Source organism: Oncorhynchus gorbuscha, unplaced genomic scaffold (assembly GCF_021184085.1).
Source record: "Oncorhynchus gorbuscha isolate QuinsamMale2020 ecotype Even-year unplaced genomic scaffold, OgorEven_v1.0 Un_scaffold_855, whole genome shotgun sequence".
NCBI classification, from domain to species: domain Eukaryota; kingdom Metazoa; phylum Chordata; class Actinopteri; order Salmoniformes; family Salmonidae; genus Oncorhynchus; species Oncorhynchus gorbuscha.
The window spans coordinates 15,001-35,000 of NW_025745844.1; the positions used below are offsets into that span (position 1 = coordinate 15,001).

The 20,000-nt window shown below is 44.2% G+C and overlaps 1 protein-coding gene across 1 annotated transcript in view; it reads right to left on the reverse strand.

Annotated features, from left to right (window-relative positions):
* Window positions 1-20,000, reverse strand: part of LOC124020562 (dystrophin-like) — a 24,577-nt gene that overhangs the window by 2,129 nt on the left and 2,448 nt on the right. The window contains exons 3-8 of the mRNA XM_046335805.1: window positions 19,354-19,479; window positions 17,822-17,956; window positions 17,395-17,547; window positions 15,494-15,664; window positions 2,815-2,937; window positions 2,523-2,695 (exon numbers count right to left, since the gene is read on the reverse strand). Of these exons, the coding sequence (XP_046191761.1) occupies window positions 2,523-2,695; window positions 2,815-2,937; window positions 15,494-15,664; window positions 17,395-17,547; window positions 17,822-17,956; window positions 19,354-19,479 (881 nt within the window). The remainder of the gene's footprint in view (window positions 1-2,522; window positions 2,696-2,814; window positions 2,938-15,493; window positions 15,665-17,394; window positions 17,548-17,821; window positions 17,957-19,353; window positions 19,480-20,000) is intronic.

Sequence of the window (20,000 nt, forward strand, 5' to 3'; positions counted from 1 at the left end):
GATGATGTTACTGTAGCTTGTCTACTAGTGGTGAGTTAGTTAGTTAGTTAGTCTAGTGGTGATGATATTACTGTAGCTTGTCTACTAGTGAGTTAGTCTAGTGGTGATGATGTTACTGTAGCTTGTCTACTAGTTAGTTAGTCTAGTGGTGATGATGTTACTGTAGCTTGTCTACTAGTTAGTTAGTCTAGTGGTGATGATGTTACTGTAGCTTGTCTAGTTAGTTAGTCTAGTGGTGATGATGTTACTGTAGCTTGTCTACTAGTTAGTTAGTCTAGTGGTGATGATGTTACTGTAGCTTGTCTACTAGTTAGTTAGTCTAGTGGTGATGGTGTTACTGTAGCTTGTCTAGTTAGTTAGTCTAGTGGTGATGATGTTACTGTAGCTTGTCTACTAGTTAGTTAGTCTAGTGGTGATGGTGTTACTGTAGCTTGTCTACTAGTTAGTTAGTCTAGTGGTGATGGTGTTACTGTAACTTGTCTACTAGTTAGTTAGTCTAGTGGTGATGATATTACTGTAGCTTGTCTACTAGTGAGTTAGTCTAGTGGTGGTGATGTTTCTGTAGCTTGTCTAGTTAGTTAGTCTAGTGGTGATAATGTTACTGTAGCTTGTCTACTAGTTAGTTAGTCTAGTGGTGATGGTGTTACTGTAACTTGTCTACTAGTTAGTTAGTCTAGTGGTGATGATGTTACTGTAGCTTGTCTACTAGTTAGTTAGTCTAGTGGTGATGGTGTTACTGTAACTTGTCTAGTTAGTTAGTCTAGTGGGGATGATGTTACTGTAGCTTGTCTAGTTAGTTAGTCTAGTGGTGATGATGTTACTGTAACTTGTCTAGTTAGTTAGTCAAGTGGTGATAATGTTACTCTAATTTGTCTACTAGTTAGTTAGTCTAGTGGTGATGATGATACTGTAGCTTGTCTACTAGTTAGTTAGTCTAGCTAGTCAGCTCACACCTGGTGTCTCCCCATGAGGAGGGTTGGCCCTCCCTGGTCTCCTAGTTAAACAGCTCACACCTGGTGTCTCCCCATGAGGAGGGTTGGCCCTCCCTGGTCTCCTAGTTAAACAGCTCACACCTGGTGTCTCCCCATGAGGAGGGTTGGCCCTCCCTGGTCTCCTAGTTAAACAGCTCACACCTGGTGTCTCCCCATGAGGAGGGTTGGCCCTCCCTGGTCTCCTAGTTAAACAGCTCACACCTGGTGTCTCCCCATGAGGAGGGTTGGCCCTCCCTGGTCTCCTAGTTAAACAGCTCACACCTGGTGTCTCCCCATGAGGAGGGTTGGCCCTCCCTGGTCTCCTAGTTAAACAGCTCACACCTGGTGTCTCCCCATGAGGAGGGTTGGCCCTCCCTGGTCTCCTAGTTAAACAGCTCACACCTCGTGTCTCCCCATGAGGAGGGTTGGCTCTCCCTGGTCTCCTAGTTAAACAGCTCACACCTGGTGTCTCCCCATGAGGAGGGTTGGCCCTCCCTGATCTCCTAGTTAAACAGCTCACACCTCATGTCTCCCCATGAGGAGGGTTGGCCCTCCCTGATCTCCTAGTTAAACAGCTCACACCTCATGTCTCCCCATGAGGAGGGTTGGCCCTCCCTGGTTTCCTAGTTAAACAGCTCACACCTGGTGTCTCCCCATGAGGAGGGTTGGCCCTCCCTGATCTCCTAGTTAAACAGCTCACACCTGGTGTCTCCCCATGAGGAGGGTTGGCCCTCCCTGGTCTCCTAGTTAAACAGCTCACACCTGGTGTCTCCCCATGAGGAGGGTTGGCCCTCCCTGATCTCCTAGTTAAACAGCTCACACCTGGTGTCTCCCCATGAGGAGGGTTGGCCCTCCCTGGTCTCCTAGTTAAACAGCTCACACCTCGTGTCTCCCCATGAGGAGGGTTGGCCCTCCCTGATCTCCTAGTTAAACAGCTCACACCTCGTGTCTCCCCATGAGGAGGGTTGGCCCTCCCTGGTCTCCTAGTTAAACAGCTCACACCTGGTGTCTCCCCATGAGGAGGGTTGGCCCTCCCTGGTCTCCTAGTTAAACAGCTCACACCTGTGTCTCCCCATGAGGAGGGTTGGCCCTCCCTGATCTCCTAGTTAAACAGCTCACACCTCGTGCCTCCCCATGAGGAGGGTTGGCCCTCCCTGGTCTCCTAGTTAAACAGCTCACACCTGGTGTCTCCCCATGAGGAGGGTTGGCCCTCCCTGGTCTCCTAGTTAAACAGCTCACACCTCGTGTCTCCCCATGAGGAGGGTTGGCCCTCCCTGATCTCCTAGTTAAACAGCTCACACCTCGTGCCTCCCCATGAGGAGGGTTGGCCCTCCCTGGTCTCCTAGTTAAACAGCTCACACCTGGTGTCTCCCCATGAGGAGGGTTGGCCCTCCCTGGTCTCCTAGTTAAACAGCTCACACCTGGTGTCTCCCCATGAGGAGGGTTGGCCCTCCCTGGTCTAGTTTGTCTTCCTGTTGACCCAGTCCTTCCTGTCCAGAGTTAGTAACCCCATTATGTCCCCAATAGATTCCCATTATTCCTGGTATGTACCTGAGCCTGTCCAGGTACAGCTTGTTGACTTTGTCCCAGTTAGTGTTGAGCAGCAGAGCTGTCTCCTGGACCCTGGTTCTCTCTGCTGGAGTGGCGATGGCCACCACCTCCTCTCTCCTGGCTAGAGCGCCCTCTACAGGGGGGCGGAGGTTCTTCAGATTCACCTTCACCTCCTGAGACACAGGGACGTAGGCAGACAGGCGCGCACACACACATGTTAACCACACACACACACGTACATATACACGTTTGAAACCAACAGTATGAAACACACATACACACACGCACTGACCTGAAGGCACTGTCCCTGCTGGGGTAGGTTGTAGAAGACGGCCTGCCAGTACTCAGGAGAGTTCAGTTGGAAATCTGTCTCAGAGACGGAACGTAGCAGGGTCTGCAGCTCTCCCAGGTACTCCTACACACACACACACACACACACACACACACACACACACACACACACACACACACACACACACACACACACACACACACACACACACACACACACACACACACACACACACACACACACACACACACACACACACACACACGCTCAATTATAACTGAACATTAACCCCAAACTCATTCTGAACTACACAAACTATACAATATTAAACAACACTAAACACAAAACCATCTATTACTGATAGATCCTCATCAGTTGATATTCCTACTGGGGTCAGGAGTTGTTCTGGTACTTGGTCAGGAAAACATCCTTGCCCTACCACTTTATACTATAGATACCTTCACAGAGCGGGTATGGTTCCCTACCACTGCATACTGTAGATACCTTCACAGAGGGGGTATGGTTCCCTACCACTGCATACTGTAGATACCTTCACAGAGGGGGTATGGTTCCCTACCACTATATACTGTAGATACCTTCACAGAGGGGGTATGGTTCCCTACCACTATATACTGTAGATACCTTCACAGAGAGTGTAGGCTACCTACCACTATATACTGTAGATACCTTAACAGAGGGGGTATGGTTCCCTACCACTATATACTGTAGATACCTTCACAGAGAGTGTAGGCTACCTACCACTATATACTGTAGATACCTTCACAGAGGGGGTAGGCTACCTACCACTATATACTGTAGATACCTTCACAGAGGGGGTAGGCTACCTACCACTATATACTGTAGATACCTTCACAGAGAGGGTAGGCTACCTACCACTATATACTGTAGATACCTTCACAGAGTGGGTAGGCTACCTACCACTATATACTGTAGATACCTTCACAGAGTGGGTAGGCTACCTACCACTATATACTGTAGATACCTTCACAGAGTGGGTAGGCTACCTACCAATATATACTGTAGATACCTTCACAGAGGGGGTAGGCTACCTACCACTATATACTGTAGATACCTTCACAGAGGGGGTAGGCTACCTACCACTATATACTGTAGATACCTTCACAGAGGGGGTAGGCTACCTACCACTACATACTGTAGATACCTTCACAGAGGGTTCAGTCAAGACAGTGTTTATTGTTATTCCTGTGCTGTGTTCTAGTACAATACCTCTCTAATCCCTCACTATCTATTTACATGATTTCTCTTTAAAAAAATATATATATATATTCATTCAGTTTTTACACTCCTTCCTGGATATTAACATAAGACGCAGTAACTCATAACTCTCTCCTGTCATTAAGTGTTGTTCTTAATCACTTCCATGACTCATATGAGACACTTTATCTGGGAAAATCACATTCTGACATGGAACCTTCATGTTCTTAACGATTTCTCATCCGGTGGAAACGTCCCACTTCCACGGCACCTATATAAACCTGTCCCGATATTTATTCAGCTGCTCCCATATAAACCTGTCCCGATATTTATTCAGCTGCACCTATATAAACCTGTCCCGATATTTATTCAGCTGCACCTATATAAACCTGTCCCGATATTTATTCAGCTGCACCTATATAAACCTGTCCCAATATTTATTCAGCTGCACCTATATAAACCTGTCCCGATATGTATTCAGCTGCACCTATATTAACCTGTCCCGATATGTATTCAGATGCACCTATATAAACCTGTCCCGATATTTATTCAGCTGCACCTATATCCTGTCCCGATATTTATTCAGCTGCACCTATATTTAATTTATTTCCCTTTATATTTATTCAGGTAGGCTGGTTAAATATAAACCTGTCCCGATATTTAACCTGTCCCTGTCTTGTTCTTCTATATAAACCTGTCCCGATATTTATTCACTGTCTATATATAACCTGTCCCGATATTTATTCAGCTGCACCTATATCAACCTGTCCCGATATTTATTCAGCTGTCTTGTGCACCTATATAAACCTGTCCCGATATTTATTCAGCTGCACTTATATCAACCTGTCCCGATATGTATTCAGCTGTCTTGTGCACCTATATAAACCTGTCCCGATATTTATTCAGCTGTCTTGTGCACCTATATAAACCTGTCCCGATATTTATTCAGCTGCACCTATATCAACCTGTCCTGATATGTATTCAGCTGTCTTGTGCACCTATATAAACCTGTCCCGATATTTATTCAGCTGTCTTGTGCACCTATATAAACCTGTCCCAATATTTATTCAGCTGTCTTGTGCACCTATATAAACCTGTCCCGATATTTATTCAGCTGTCTTGTGCACCTATATAAACCTGTCCCGATATTTATTCAGCTGTCTTGTGCACCTATATAAACCTGTCCCTATATTTATTCAGCTGTCTTGTGCATCTATATAAACCTGTCCCGATATTTATTCAGCTGTCTTGTGCACCTATATAAACCTGTCCCGATATTTATTCAGCTGTCTTGTGCTCCTGTATAAACCTTGTATAATGAGATTCACAACCTTGTCCCGATATTTATTCAGCTGTCTTGTTGTAAAAATAGAAATGGATAAACATGAAGAGGTCAGAGTGAGAGTACTGAACCTTTAAATGTGAGTAAATACTGAAGAACAGGTTGAATTAGAGAGAGAGAGAGAGAGAGAGAGAGAGAGAGAGAGAGAGAGAGAGAGAGAGAGAGAGAGAGAGAGAGAGAGAGAGAGAGAGAGAGAGAGAGAGAGAGAGAGAGAGAGAGAGAGAGAGGATAGATAACCTGATATAATGTGTGGGTTATAGAAACCTGAGTAAATACTGAAGAACAGGTTGAATTAGAGATAGAGAGAGAGAGAGAGTGTCACGCCTTGGTCATTGTATTTTGTGTTTTTGTTATATGTTTGGGTAGGCCAGGGTGTGACATGGGTTTATATGTTGTATTCGTATTGGGGTTTGTATTATTTGGGATTGCGGCTGATTAGGGGTGTTGTTAGGCTTGGCTGCCTGAGGCGATTCTCAATCAGAGTCAGGTGCTTGTCGTTGTCTCTGATTGAGAACCGTATTTAGACAGCCTGAGTTTCGCTGTGTATTTTGTGGGTGTTTGTTCCTGTCTCTGTGTTGTATTCACCAGATAGGCTGTAATTAGTTTCTCGTTTCGTTTGTTGTTTTCGTATTTCAGTTATTTCATGTACCGTCTTATCATTCATTAAAGTCATGAGTAACCTACACGCTGCATTTCGGTCTGACTCTCTTCTTACAACAGACGAACGTCGTTACAGAGAGGAGGATAGACAACCTGATATAATGTGTGGGTTATAGAAACCTGAGTAAATACTGAAGAACAGGTTGAATTAGAGAGAGAGAGAGAGAGAGAGAGAGGAGGATAGATAACCTGATATAATGTGTGGGTTATAGAAACCTGAGTAAATACTGAAGAACAGGTTGAATTAGAGAGATAGAGAGAGAGGAGGATAGATAACCTGATATAATGTGTGGGTTATAGAAACCTGAGTAAATACTGAAGAAAAGGTTGAATTAGAGAGAGAGAGAGAGAGAGAGAGAGAGAGAGAGAGAGAGAGAGAGAGAGAGAATAGATAACCTGATATAATGTGTGGGTTATAGAAACCTGAGTAAATACTGAAGAACAGGTTGGATTAGAGAGAGAGAGAGAGAGAGAGAGAGAGAGAGAGAGAGAGAGAGAGAGAGAGAGAGAGAGAGAGAGAGAGAGAGAGAGAGAGATAGATAACCTGATATAATGTGTGGGTTATAGAAACCTGAGTAAATACTGAAGAACAGGTTGAATTAGAGAGAGAGAGAGAGAGAGGAGGACAGATAACCTGATATAATGTGTGGGTTATAGAAACCTGAGTAAATACTGAAGAAAAGGTTGAATTAGAGAGAGAGAGAGAGAGAGAGAGAGAGAGAGAGAGAGACCTGATATAATGTGTGGGTTATAGAAACCTGAGTAAATACTGAAGAACAGGTTGAATTAGAGAGAGAGAGAGAGAGAGAGAGAGAGAGAGAGAGAGAGAGAGAGAGAGAGAGAGATAGACAGATAACCTGATATAATGTGTGGGTTATAGAAACCTGAGTAAATACTGAAGAAAAGGTTGGATTAGAGAGAGAGAGAGAGAGAGAGAGAGAGAGAGAGAGAGAGAGAGAGAGAGAGAGAGAGAGAGAGAGAGAGAGAGAGAGAGAGAGAGAGAGAGAGAGAGGATAGACAGACAACCTGATATAATGTGTGGGTTATAGAAACCTGAGTAAATACTGACGAACAGGGAGAAAGGTGATTGAGGACACAGGTGTCGGTAAAGTTCATTTAGAGTCTGACAGACAGAGCAGAAGAGAGTTTAATGAGCCAGTCAGTAGTGTTTAATCCATCCTGTCATAAACACAGTTCGTTACTCAGTGTAGCTCACTGTCTTACGCCTGATTCACACGTGGATTTGTCATATGCACAGAACACAGTAAAAGGTACAGCTTGACTGTGTCCCTGTGGTTGTGCGTCTGCTGTATATATATATTGTGTGTGTTGCTCTTAATTGTAACCCAATGGAAGTCATCCAACAATCCCATCATGCACCTAACAGTGTTCCCCAGAACTTCACAACAGCACTTCAACTCACCTTTTAGCCCAAATACAACAACATCAAGACATAACCATCTCACCTCTTATGTCGGCTCTGTTTCTTAATGATCAGAAAATGGATCTCGTTGTGAGTTGACACAAAGACGTGCGTTGTGTGTTAAGAGTATGTTAAAGTTAGCCTGGTTCCAACCAGTCCGCTACACAGCACCAACAGATCTGGAACTAGGCTATGGCAGAGTAGGTTCAGTCATGAGGACAGAAGTAGTCATTCATAGGTCTATACCGTGTAAATACAGTGGGATTTCACAGTTAAATACCTGGTCATTTGTATTTATTATGGATCCCCATTAGCTGCTGCTTTGGCAGCAGATACACTTCCTGGGGTCCAGGAAGGGGTCATTGATAGGGGTCATTGATAGGGGTCATTGACGTACCGTGACAGAAACAGCCACCATAGTGTTCATGTGTGTTCACTGTTGATACTGTATGCCTTGCCAAATATAGATGGATGTAGACTACATGTGGGTTTGTCTTGTTTTGTGGTCTACTGATGTTTTGTGGTCTACTGATGCTTGTCTTGTTTTGTGGTCTACTGATGCTTGTCTTGTTTTGTGGTCTACTGATGCTTGTCTTGTTTACTGATGCCTGTCTTGTTTTGTGGTCTACTGATGCTTGTCTTGTTTTGTGGTCTACTGATGCCTTCTTGTTTTGTGGTCTACTGATGCCTGTCTTGTTTTGTGGTCTACTGATGCTTGTCTTGTTTTGTGGTCTACTGATGCCTGTCTTGTTTTGTGGTCTACTGATGCTTGTCTTGTTTTGTGGTCTACTGATGCTTGTCTTGTTTTGTGGTCTACTGATGCCTGGATGTTTTTAAAAGCAGCCAAATGTCTCTATGATCCAACTCACATGACTAAACACACCCCTCCACACCAATCCAATGTTTCATTCATCAGCCCTGCCACACAGGCAGGTGTTCATGTGTGTGGAGCCCTGTGTGAAGATTTGAGTATGGTGCGTTTTCATTGGGAGACTGGATACATACATGAGGGTCATTGATTGGTTGTGACTCCAGACAGGGGTCAGGTGACTGTGATTGACACAACCCATGTTGATTGACAGGACATGCGGTGGTGATGTGAGGCAGGAAACCAGAAACAGAACACAACAGAACAGCAACTCAGAGGCCAGGTGTGTAACATGCTGCGTCTTCACACACTGAGGGAAGGATGGAGGGATGAACACCTGGATGATGCAACTGAGGAGGAAAACTAGAAAACCCCCATTCAGTAATACTGTCTGAAAGCCACACATCATCCCCTCAGTAATACTGTCTGAAAGCTACACATCATCCCCTCAGTAATACTGTCTGAAAGCTACATGTCATCATCCCCTCAGTAATACTGTCTGAAAGCTACACATCATCCCCTCAGTAATACTGTCTGAAAGCTACACATCATCCCCTCAGTAATACTGTCTGAAAGCTACACATCATCCCCTCAGTAATAATGTCTGAAAGCTACACATCATCCCCTCAGTAATACTGTCTGAAAGCTACACATCATCCCCTCAGTAATACTGTCTGAAAGCTACACATCATCCCCTCAGTAATACTGTCTGAAAGCTACACATCATCCCCTCAGTAATACTGTCTGAAAGCTACACATCATCCCCTCAGTAATACTGTCTGAAAGCTACACATCATCCCCTCAGTAATCCTGTCTGAAAGCTACACATCATCCCCTCAGTAATACTGTCTGAAAGCTACACATCATCCCCTCAGTAATAATGTCTGAAAGCTACACATCATCCCCTCAGTAATAGTCTGACATCATCCCCTCAGTAATAATGTCTGAAAGCTACACATCATCCCCTCAGTAATAATGTCTGAAAGCTACACATCATCCCCTCAGTAATAATGTCTGAAAGCTACACATCATCCCCTCAGTAATACTGTCTGAAAGCTACACATCATCCCCTCAGTAATACTGTCTGAAAGCTACACATCATCCCCTCAGTAATACTGTCTGAAAGTTACACATCATCCCCTCAGTAATAATGTCTGAAAGCTACACATCATCCCCTCAGTAATACTGTCTGAAAGCTACATGTCATCATCCCCTCAGTAATACTGTCTGAAGGCTACACATCATCCCTCAGTAATACTGTCTGAAAGCTACACATCATCCCCTCAGTAATACTGTCTGAAAGCTATGTCTGAAAGCTACACATCATCCCCTCAGTAATACCTGTCTGAAAGCTACACATCATCCCCTCAGTCTGTCTGGAAAGCTACATCCCCTCAGTAATACTGTCTGAAAGCTACACATCATCCCCTCAGTAATACTGTCTGAAAGCTACACATCATCCCCTCAGTAATACTGTCTGAAAGCTAGTCATCCCTCAGTAATACTGTCTGAAAGCTACACATCATCCCCTCAGTAATAATGTGTCTGAAAGCTACACATCATCCCCTCAGTAATACTGTCTGAAAGCTAGACATCATCCCCTCAGTAATACCTGTCTGAAAGCTACACATCATCCCTCAGTAATAATGTCTGAAACCTGCTACACATCATCCCCTCAGTAATAATGTCTGAAAGCTACACATCATCCCCTCAGTAATACTGTCTGAAAGCTACACATCATCCCCTCAGTAATACTGTCTGAAAGCTACACATCATCCCTCAGTAATACTGTCTGAAAGTTACACTCATCCCCTCAGTAATACTGTCTGAATATCCTGTAATGTCTGAAAGCTACATGTCATCCCCTCAGTAATACTGTCTGAAAGCCACATCATCCCCTCAGTAATACTGTCTGAAAGACTCATCCCCTCAGTAATAATGTCTGATACATCATCCCTTCAGTAATACTGTCTGAAAGCTAGTCATCCCCTCAGTAATACTGTCTGAAAGCTACACATCATCCCCTCAGTAATAATGTCTGAAAGCTACACATCATCCCCTCAGTAATACTGTCTGAAAGCTACACATCATCCCCTCAGTAATACTGTCTGAAAGCTACATGTCATCCCCTCAGTAATACTGTCTGAAAGCTACACATCATCCTCTCAGTAATACTGTCTGAAAGCTACACATCATCATCCCCTCAGTAATACTGTCTGAAAGCTACACATCATCCCCTCAGTAATAATGTCTGAAAGCTACATGTCATCCCCTCAGTAATACTGTCTGAAAGCTACATGTCATCATCCCCTCAGTAATACTGTCTGTAAGCTACATGTCATCCCCTCAGTAATACTGTCTGAAAGCTACACATCATCCCCTCAGTAATCCTGTCTGAAAGCTACACATCATCCCCTCAGTAATACTGTCTGAAAGCTACACATCATCCCCTCAGTAATCCTGTCTGAAAGCTACATGTCATCCCCTCAGTAATCCTGTCTGGGGCCTTCAATAACTTGTTAACAGACCCTTGTTATTAAGAGACTTGCTATCGGACTGGATTAGGATATACCTGCTGTCTGATTGGACTAGGATATACCTGCCGTCTGTCTGCACTAGGATATACCTGCTGTCTGATTGGACTAGAATATACCTGCTGTCTGTCTGGACTAGAATATACCTGCTGTCTGTTTGGACTAGAATATACCTGCTGTCTGTTTGGACTAGAATATACCTGCTGTCTGTCTGGACTAGAATATACCTGCTGTCTGACTGGACTAGAATATACCTGCTGTCTGTCTGGACTAGAATATACCTGCTGTCTGACTGGACTAGAATATACCTGCTGTCTGATTGGACTAGGATATACCTGCTGTCTGTTTGGACTAGGATATACCTGCTGTCTGACTGGACTAGAATATACCTGCTGTCTGTTTGGACTAGGATATACCTGCTGTCTGACTGGACTAGGATATACCTGCTGTCTGTCTGGACTAGAATATACCTGCTGTCTGTCTGGACTAGGATATACCTGCTGTCTGACTGGACTAGAATATACCTGCTCTGTCTGGACTAGGATATACCTGCTGTCTGTCTGGACTAGAATATACCTGCTGTCTGTCTGGACTAGGATATACCTGCTGTCTGTCTGGACTAGGATATACCTGCTGTCTGTCTGGACTAGGATATACCTGCTGTCTGACTGGACTAGGATATACCTGCTGTCTGTCTGGACTAGGATATACCTGCTGTCTGTCTGGACTAGGATATACCTGCTGTCTGTCTGGACTAGAATATACCTGCTGTCTGATTGGACTAGGATATACCTGCTGTCTGACTGGACTAGGATATACCTGCTGTCTGATTGGACTAGGATATACCTGCTGTCTGTCTGGACTAGGATATACCTGCTGTCTGATTGGACTAGAATATACCTGCCGTCTGTCTGGACTAGGATATACCTGCTGTCTGATTGGACTAGAATATACCTGCTGTCTGTCTGGACTAGGATATACCTGTGGTCTGTCTGGACTAGAATATACCTGCTGTCTGATTGGACTAGGATATACCTGCTGTCTGACTGGACTAGGATATACCTGCTGTCTGTCTGGACTAGGATATACCTGCTGTCTGTCTGGACTAGGATATACCTGCTGTCTGACTGGACTAGGATATACCTGCTGTCTGTCTGGACTAGGATATACCTGCTGTCTGTCTGGACTAGGATATACCTGCTGTCTGTCTGGACTAGAATATACCTGCTGTCTGATTGGACTAGGATATACCTGCTGTCTGACTGGACTAGGATATACCTGCTGTCTGATTGGACTAGGATATACCTGCTGTCTGTCTGGACTAGGATATAACGGCTGTCTGATTGGACTAGAATATACCTGCCGTCTGTCTGGACTAGGATATACCTGCTGTCTGTCTGGACTAGGATATACCTGATGTCTGATTGGACTAGGATATACCTGCTGTCTGATTAGACTAGGATATACCTGCTGTCTGTCTGGACTAGGATATACCTGCTGTCTGACTGGACTAGGATATACCTGCTGTCTGTCTGGACTAGAATATACCTGCTGTCTGGACTAGAATATACCTGCTGTCTGTCTGGACTAGAATATACCTGCTGTCTGTCTGGACTAGGATATACCTGCTGTCTGTCTGGACTAGGATATACCTGCTGTCTGTCTGGACTAGGATATACCTGCTGTCTGATTGGACTAGGATATACCTGCTGTCTGTCTGGACTAGGATATACCTGCTGTCTGATTGGACTAGGATATACCTGCTGTCTGATTGGACTAGGATATACCTGCTGTCTGTCTGGACTAGGATATACCTGCTGTCTGATTGGACTAGGATATACCTGCTGTCTGTCTGGACTAGGATATACCTGCTGTCTGTCTGGACTAGGATATACCTGCTGTCTGACTGGACTAGGATATACCTGCTGTCTGATTGGACTAGGATATACCTGCTGTCTGTCTGGACTAGGATATACCTGCTGTCTGTCTGGACTAGGATATACCTGCTGTCTGATTGGACTAGGATATACCTGCTGTCTGATTGGACTAGGATATACCTGCTGTCTGTCTGGACTAGGATATACCTGCTGTCTGTCTGGACTAGGATATACCTGCTGTCTGTCTGGACTAGGATATACCTGCTGTCTGACTGGACTAGGATATACCTGCTGTCTGATTGGACTAGGATATACCTGCTGTCTGATTGGACTAGGATATACCTGCTGTCTGTCTGGACTAGGATATACCTGCTGTCTGATTGGACTAGGATATACCTGCTGTCTGACTGGACTAGGATATACCTGCTGTCTGTCTGGACTAGGATATACCTGCTGTCTGTCTGGACTAGGATATACCTGCTGTCTGTCTGGACTAGGATATACCTGCTGTCTGATTGGACTAGGATATACCTGCTGTCTGTCTGGACTAGGATATACCTGCTGTCTGTCTGGACTAGGATATACCTGCTGTCTGTCTGGACTAGGATATACCTGCTGTCTGATTGGACTAGGATATACCTGCTGTCTGATTGGACTAGGATATACCTGCTGTCTGTCTGGACTAGGATATACCTGCTGTCTGTCTGGACTAGGATATACCTGCTGTCTGATTGGACTAGGATATACCTGCTGTCTGATTGGACTAGGATATACCTGCTGTCTGACTGGACTAGGATATACCTGCTGTCTGATTGGACTAGGATATACCTGCTGTCTGATTGGACTAGGATATACCTGCTGTCTGATTGGACTAGGATATACCTGATGTCTGATTGGACTAGGATATACCTGATGTCTGATTGGACTAGGATATACCTGCTGTCTGTCTGGACTAGGATATACCTGCTGTCTGATTGGACTAGGATATACCTGCTGTCTGATTGGACTAGGATATACCTGCTGTCTGTCTGGACTAGGATATACCTGCTGTCTGTCTGGACTAGGATATACCTGCTGTCTGATTGGACTAGGATATACCTGCTGTCTGATTGGACTAGGATATACCTGCTGTCTGACTGGACTAGGATATACCTGCTGTCTGATTGGACTAGGATATACCTGCTGTCTGATTGGACTAGGATATACCTGCTGTCTGATTGGACTAGGATATACCTGCTGTCTGATTGGACTAGGATATACCTGCTGTCTGATTGGACTAGGATATACCTGCTGTCTGATTGGACTAGGATATACCTGCTGTCTGATTGGACTAGGATATACCTGCTGTCTGATTGGACTAGGATATACAGGTTAACTACATCATATCAACGTCTGTTGTTTTGCATCTCACTCATTCAGGAGCCCTTTATTTCATGTTTGATATTGATATTCACTGATTGATATTCACTGATTGATATTAGTTGGTTGATATTCACTGATTGATATTCACTGATTGATATTCACTGATTGATATTAGTTGGTGGATATTCACTGATTGATATTAGTTGGTTGATATTCACTGATTGATATTCAGTTGGTTGATATTCACTGATTGATATTAGTTGGTTGATATTCACTGATTGATATTAGTTGGTTGATATTCACTGATTGATATTAGTTGGTTGATATTCACTGATTGATATTAGTTGGTTGATATTCACTGATTGATATTAGTTGGTTGATATTCACTGATTGATATGATTGGTTGATATTCACTGTTGATATTAGTTGGTTGATATTCACTGATTGATATTCACTGATTGATATTCACTGATTGATATTAGTTGGTTGATATTCACTGATTGATATTCACTGATTGATATTCACTGATTGATATTAGTTGGTTGATATTCACTGATTGATATTAGTTGGTTGATATTCACTGATTGATATTAGTTGGTTGATATTCACTGATTGATATTCACTGATTGATATTCACTGATTGATATTCACTGATTGATATTCACTGATTGATATTCACTGATTGATATTCACTGATTGATATTCATTGATTGATATTAGTTGGTTGATATTCACTGATTGATATTCACTGATTGATATTCACTGATTGATATTCACTGATTGATATTCACTGATTGATATTCACTGATTGATATTCACTGATTGATATTCATTGATTGATATTAGTTGGTTGATATTCACTGATTGATATTCACTGATTGATATTCACTGATTGATATTCACTGATTGATATTAGTTGGTTGATATTCACTGATTGATATTAGTTGATTGATATTCACTGATTGATATTCACTGATTGATATTCACTGATTGATATTAGTTGGTTGATATTCACTGATTGATATTAGTTGGTTGATATTTGTCTTTCCTATTTGATAAATGGATTAGTGACTTCGCTGACAGCTTAATCCCACGGTTAACCTACTGGTTAGAGGCAGCAGGTTATAATTAGTAGTTGGTTATTACTAGCTAGCGGGCAGGGGTAAGTTGGCACCAGGGAATGCTGTCAATTCCAATCAATTGAGAAAGTAAACCAAATTCTAATTCCAAATGTTGCTCATTGAAAAGCATTGAAGAGAATTGGAATTTCAGATTACTTCCTGAATTCAACAGGATTTAAATGGAATTGAACCCAACCCTGGTTGACACGGGACAAGTTGGCACGGCGCAGATTGGCACGGAGCAGGGGGAACTCACACTTTGTCGGCGGTAGGGGGTGAATTTAGCCTCCACCTCCTGCCAGCGTGTGTTGAGCTGGAGGAGGCGGGGCTGCACCAGCGAGGTCGCCCCTGCGTCTGACAGTTCTTTGGCCAATCCCTGCACCTCTTTCAGATCCTCACTCTTCTCATCGAACTCTGAGCCAATCTCCTAGTGAATGGGACAAAACCAGCCAGAGTCACACCCAGGGGGAATATCAGTCACACACACACACACACACACACACACACACACACACACACACACACACACACACACACACACACACACACACACACACACACACACACACACACACACACACACACACACACACACACACACACACACACACACACACACACACACACACACACACACACACACACACACACACACACACACACACACACACACACACACACACACCTTAGAGAAAACCCAGTTAGCAGACCAGCCATTCAGGGGAGAGATCTCACTCACACACGTAAGGAAGACACACACTCTTCCATGCAGGGCAGTGATCATTCAGGATCATTCAGGATCATTCTCCCCAGAAAGAGGAGAAACCATCTACTCTTTCCAGTTAGATCAGGAAAATGAAGAGAGAGAAGATTCACAATAAGAGTCCCTTTTTATTAGATCAGGGAAATGAGGAGAGAGAAGATTCACAAGGAGAGTATGTCTGGCTTCATCTGGTACAGACTTTAATAAATGTGAAAACCCCTCCGTTAGAGGGCAGGGCAGAAAAGAAGCGGTGAAATGAGTGGACAGGCAGAAAGACAGACAGACTGGAAGACAGAGAGACAGACAGACATCTAGTGCTGGTAGTTTCAGGTACAGGTGAGAATGACAGGTGACTCTCAAGAGGAGTTCAATTTAGCGGAATGTCATTTTGATCACCTGGAACAAAGACACACACTGTCAGATTACACCCAGAGAAATACATATTTAAACAGAGAGGAGAAGAGAGACAGAAAGAGAGAAGAGAGACAGAAAGAGAGACAGAATGAGAGGAGAAGAGAGACAGAAATAGAGGAGAAGAGAGACAGAAAGAGAGGAGAAGAGAGACAGAAAGAGAGGAAAAGAGAGACAGAAAGAGAGAAGAGAGACAGAAAGAGAGAGACAGAAAGAGAGGAGAAGAGAGACAGAAAGAGAGAAGAGAGACAGAAAGAGAGACAGAATGAGAGGAGAAGAGAGACAGAAATAGAGGAGAAGAGAGACAGAAAGAGAGGAGAAGAGAGACAGAAAGAGAGAAGAGAGACAGAAAGAGAGACAGAATGAGAGGAGAAGAGAGACAGAAATAGAGGAGAAGAGAGACAGAAAGAGAGGAGAAGAAAGACAGAAAGAGAGAAAGAGAGACAGAAAGAGAGGAGAGACAGAAAGAGAGACAGAAGAGAGACAGAAAGAGAGGAGACAGAAAGAGAGGAGAAGAGAGACAGAAAGAGAGAAAGAGAAGAAGAGAGACAGAAAGACAGAGAGAAGATGAGAGACAGAAAGAAGAGAGAGACAGAAAGAGAGAAGAGAGGAGAAGAGAGACAGAAAGACAGGAGAAGAGAGACAGAAAGAGAGGAGAAGAGAGACAGAAAGAGAGGAGAAGAGAGACAGAAAGAGAGAAGAGAGACAGAAAGAGAGAAGAGAGGAGAAGAGAGACAGAAAGAGAGGAGAAGAGAGACAGAAAGAGAGGAGAAGAGAGACAGAAAGAGAGAAGAGAGACAGAAAGAGAGAAGAGAGGAGAAGAGAGACAGAAAGACAGGAGAAGAGAGACAGAAAGAGAGGAGAAGAGAGACAGAAAGAGAGAAGAAGAGAGACAGAACGAGAGGAGAAGAGAGAGACAGATAGATCAGAGTGAGATATAAAGGGAGAGACAGATATAGAGACAGGAAGAGAGAGGGTTTCACCTTAACCCTCTGTTCCTCTGCTGGATCAGGTAGTTCAGCCACGCTCCTCTCAATGTCGTCCAGCCACTGGAGAAGGTCATCAGTCTTCCTACGGTACTGATACCACTGGGGGGCTATCGCTAGGGCCTTCCTCCTCCTCACACCACGCAGGTCCTACACACACACACACACACACACACACACACACACACACACACACACACACACACACACACACACACACACACACACACACACACACACACACACACACACACACACACACACACACACACACACACACACACACACACACAGATGCACGCACACACACACACGCACACACGCACACACACACACACACACACAATCAGGTGAACTAATGATAGAATGGTACAACATTATATTTTTCTCAATGTTGCCATTATTCCCAGACTGTATACTGCACCATGACACTGTTGTATTTAGTGTTGAGCTGATTGTGTTTGATTCTGATCTGTTCTTTCTTGTCCAGGTCTGGAACTCTCCTCTGTAGCTTCTGTCCTTTCAGCAACAGCTCCTTCACTGCCCCCTCTTCACAGTTCTACAACAGAGAGAAGAGCCAGAGAGACACAGAGATGGGGGAGAGAGATCGGGGGAGAGAGAGAGAGAGAGATGGGGGAGAGAGATCAGGGGGAGAGAGAGGGAGAGGGAGAGGGAGAGATGGGGAGAGAGATCGTGGAGAGAGAGTGAGAGGGAGAGGGAGAGAGAGATGGGGAGAGAGATCAGGGGAGAGAGAGAGGGAGAGAGAGATGGGGAGAGAGATCGTGGAGAGAGAGAGAGAGAGATGGGGGTGAGAGATCGGGGGAGAGAGAGAGGGAGAGATGGGGGAGAGAGATTGGGGGAGAGAGAGAGAGGGAGAGATGGGGGAGATAGATCGTGGGGAGAGAGAGGGGGAGAGGGAGAGAGATCGGGGAGAGAGAGAGAGAGAGAGATGGGGAGAGAGATCGTGGGACAGAGATCAGGGGAGAGAGAGAGAGAGAGAGAGAGAGAGAGATGGGGAGAGAGATTGTGGGGAGAGAGAGAGAGGGAGAGAGAGAGATGGGGAGAGAGATCGTGGGGAGAGAGAGAGAGATGGGGAGAGAGATCGGGGGAGAGAGAGAGAGAGAGCGAGAGATGGGGGAGAGAGATCGGGGGAGAGAGAGAGAGAGAGAGGGGAGAGAGATCGGGGGAGAGAGAGAGAGAGAGATGAGAGATCGAGGGAGAGAGATCAGAGGAGAGAGAGAGAGATGATGGGGAGAGAGAGAGAGAGAGAGAGAGAGAGAGAGAGAGAGAGAGAGAGAGAGAGAGAGAGAGAGAGAGAGAGAGAGAGAGAGAGAGAGAGATGGGGGAGAGAGATCGTGGAGAGAGAGAGATGGGGGGAGAGAGAGAGAGGAGAAAGAGAGATGGGGAGAGATAGAGAGAGAGAGAGAGATGTGGGAGAGAAAGAGATGGGGAGAATGAAAGAAAGAAATAGAAGACGTTACAGAATGAAAGAACAGAAATAGAACATAATAGAACAGAATAGAATAGAACAGAATAGAACATAATAGAACAGAATAGAACAGAATAGAATATAACAGAATGGAATAGAACATAATATAATAGAACATAATAGAACATAATAGAACAGAATAGAATAGAACAGAATAGAACATAATAGAACAGAATAGAACAGAACAGAATAGAACATAATAGAACAGAATAGAACAGAATAGAATATAACAGAATGGAATAGAATAGAACATAATATAATAGAACAGAACAGAACAGAATAGAATAGAACAGAATAGAATAGAACAGAATAGAACAGAATAGAATAGAACATAATAGAACAGAATAGAACAGAATAGAATATAACAGAATGAACAGAATAGAACATAATATAATAGAACAGAATGGAAAAGAATAGAATAGAACAGAATAGAATGGAATAGAACAGAATAGAAGCGTGTGTGTTACCCCGTCCTGTCCTGTGAAATCTTCCTCCTTCAGGTTCTCTCCCTGTTTCTCTTCTTCCTCCAGCAGGTCCAGCCAGATCTTAGCTTCACTGTGGAACTGCTCCACCTCCACCGCTGATGCTGCTGCCTACACACACACACACACACACACACACACACACACACACACACACACACACACACACACACACACACACACACACACACACACACACACACACACACACACACACACACACACACACACACACACACACACACACACACACACACACACACACACACAATCATGTAACCTTTGATGCACTGTTGTGCATCATGGCCTAATGAAATGACTAAGATATTTCTCCAGTTGAGAATATTGTCTGACTGTTTGTGGAGGATCTCTTCATATAAACTCACAGGACTGTAGAGGATAGAGAGAGATGTGGTCAATGATCTGGCTTAGTTAGAGGGCAGGGGGTCAGTATAGAGAGATGTGGTCAATGAACTGGCTTAGTTAGAGGGCAGGGGGTCAGTATAGAGAGAGATGTGGTCAATGAACTGGCTTAGTTAGAGGGCAGGGGGTCAGGATAGAGAGATGTGGTCAATGAACTGGCTTAGTTAGAGGGCAGGGGGTCAGTATAGAGAGATGTGGTCAATGAACTG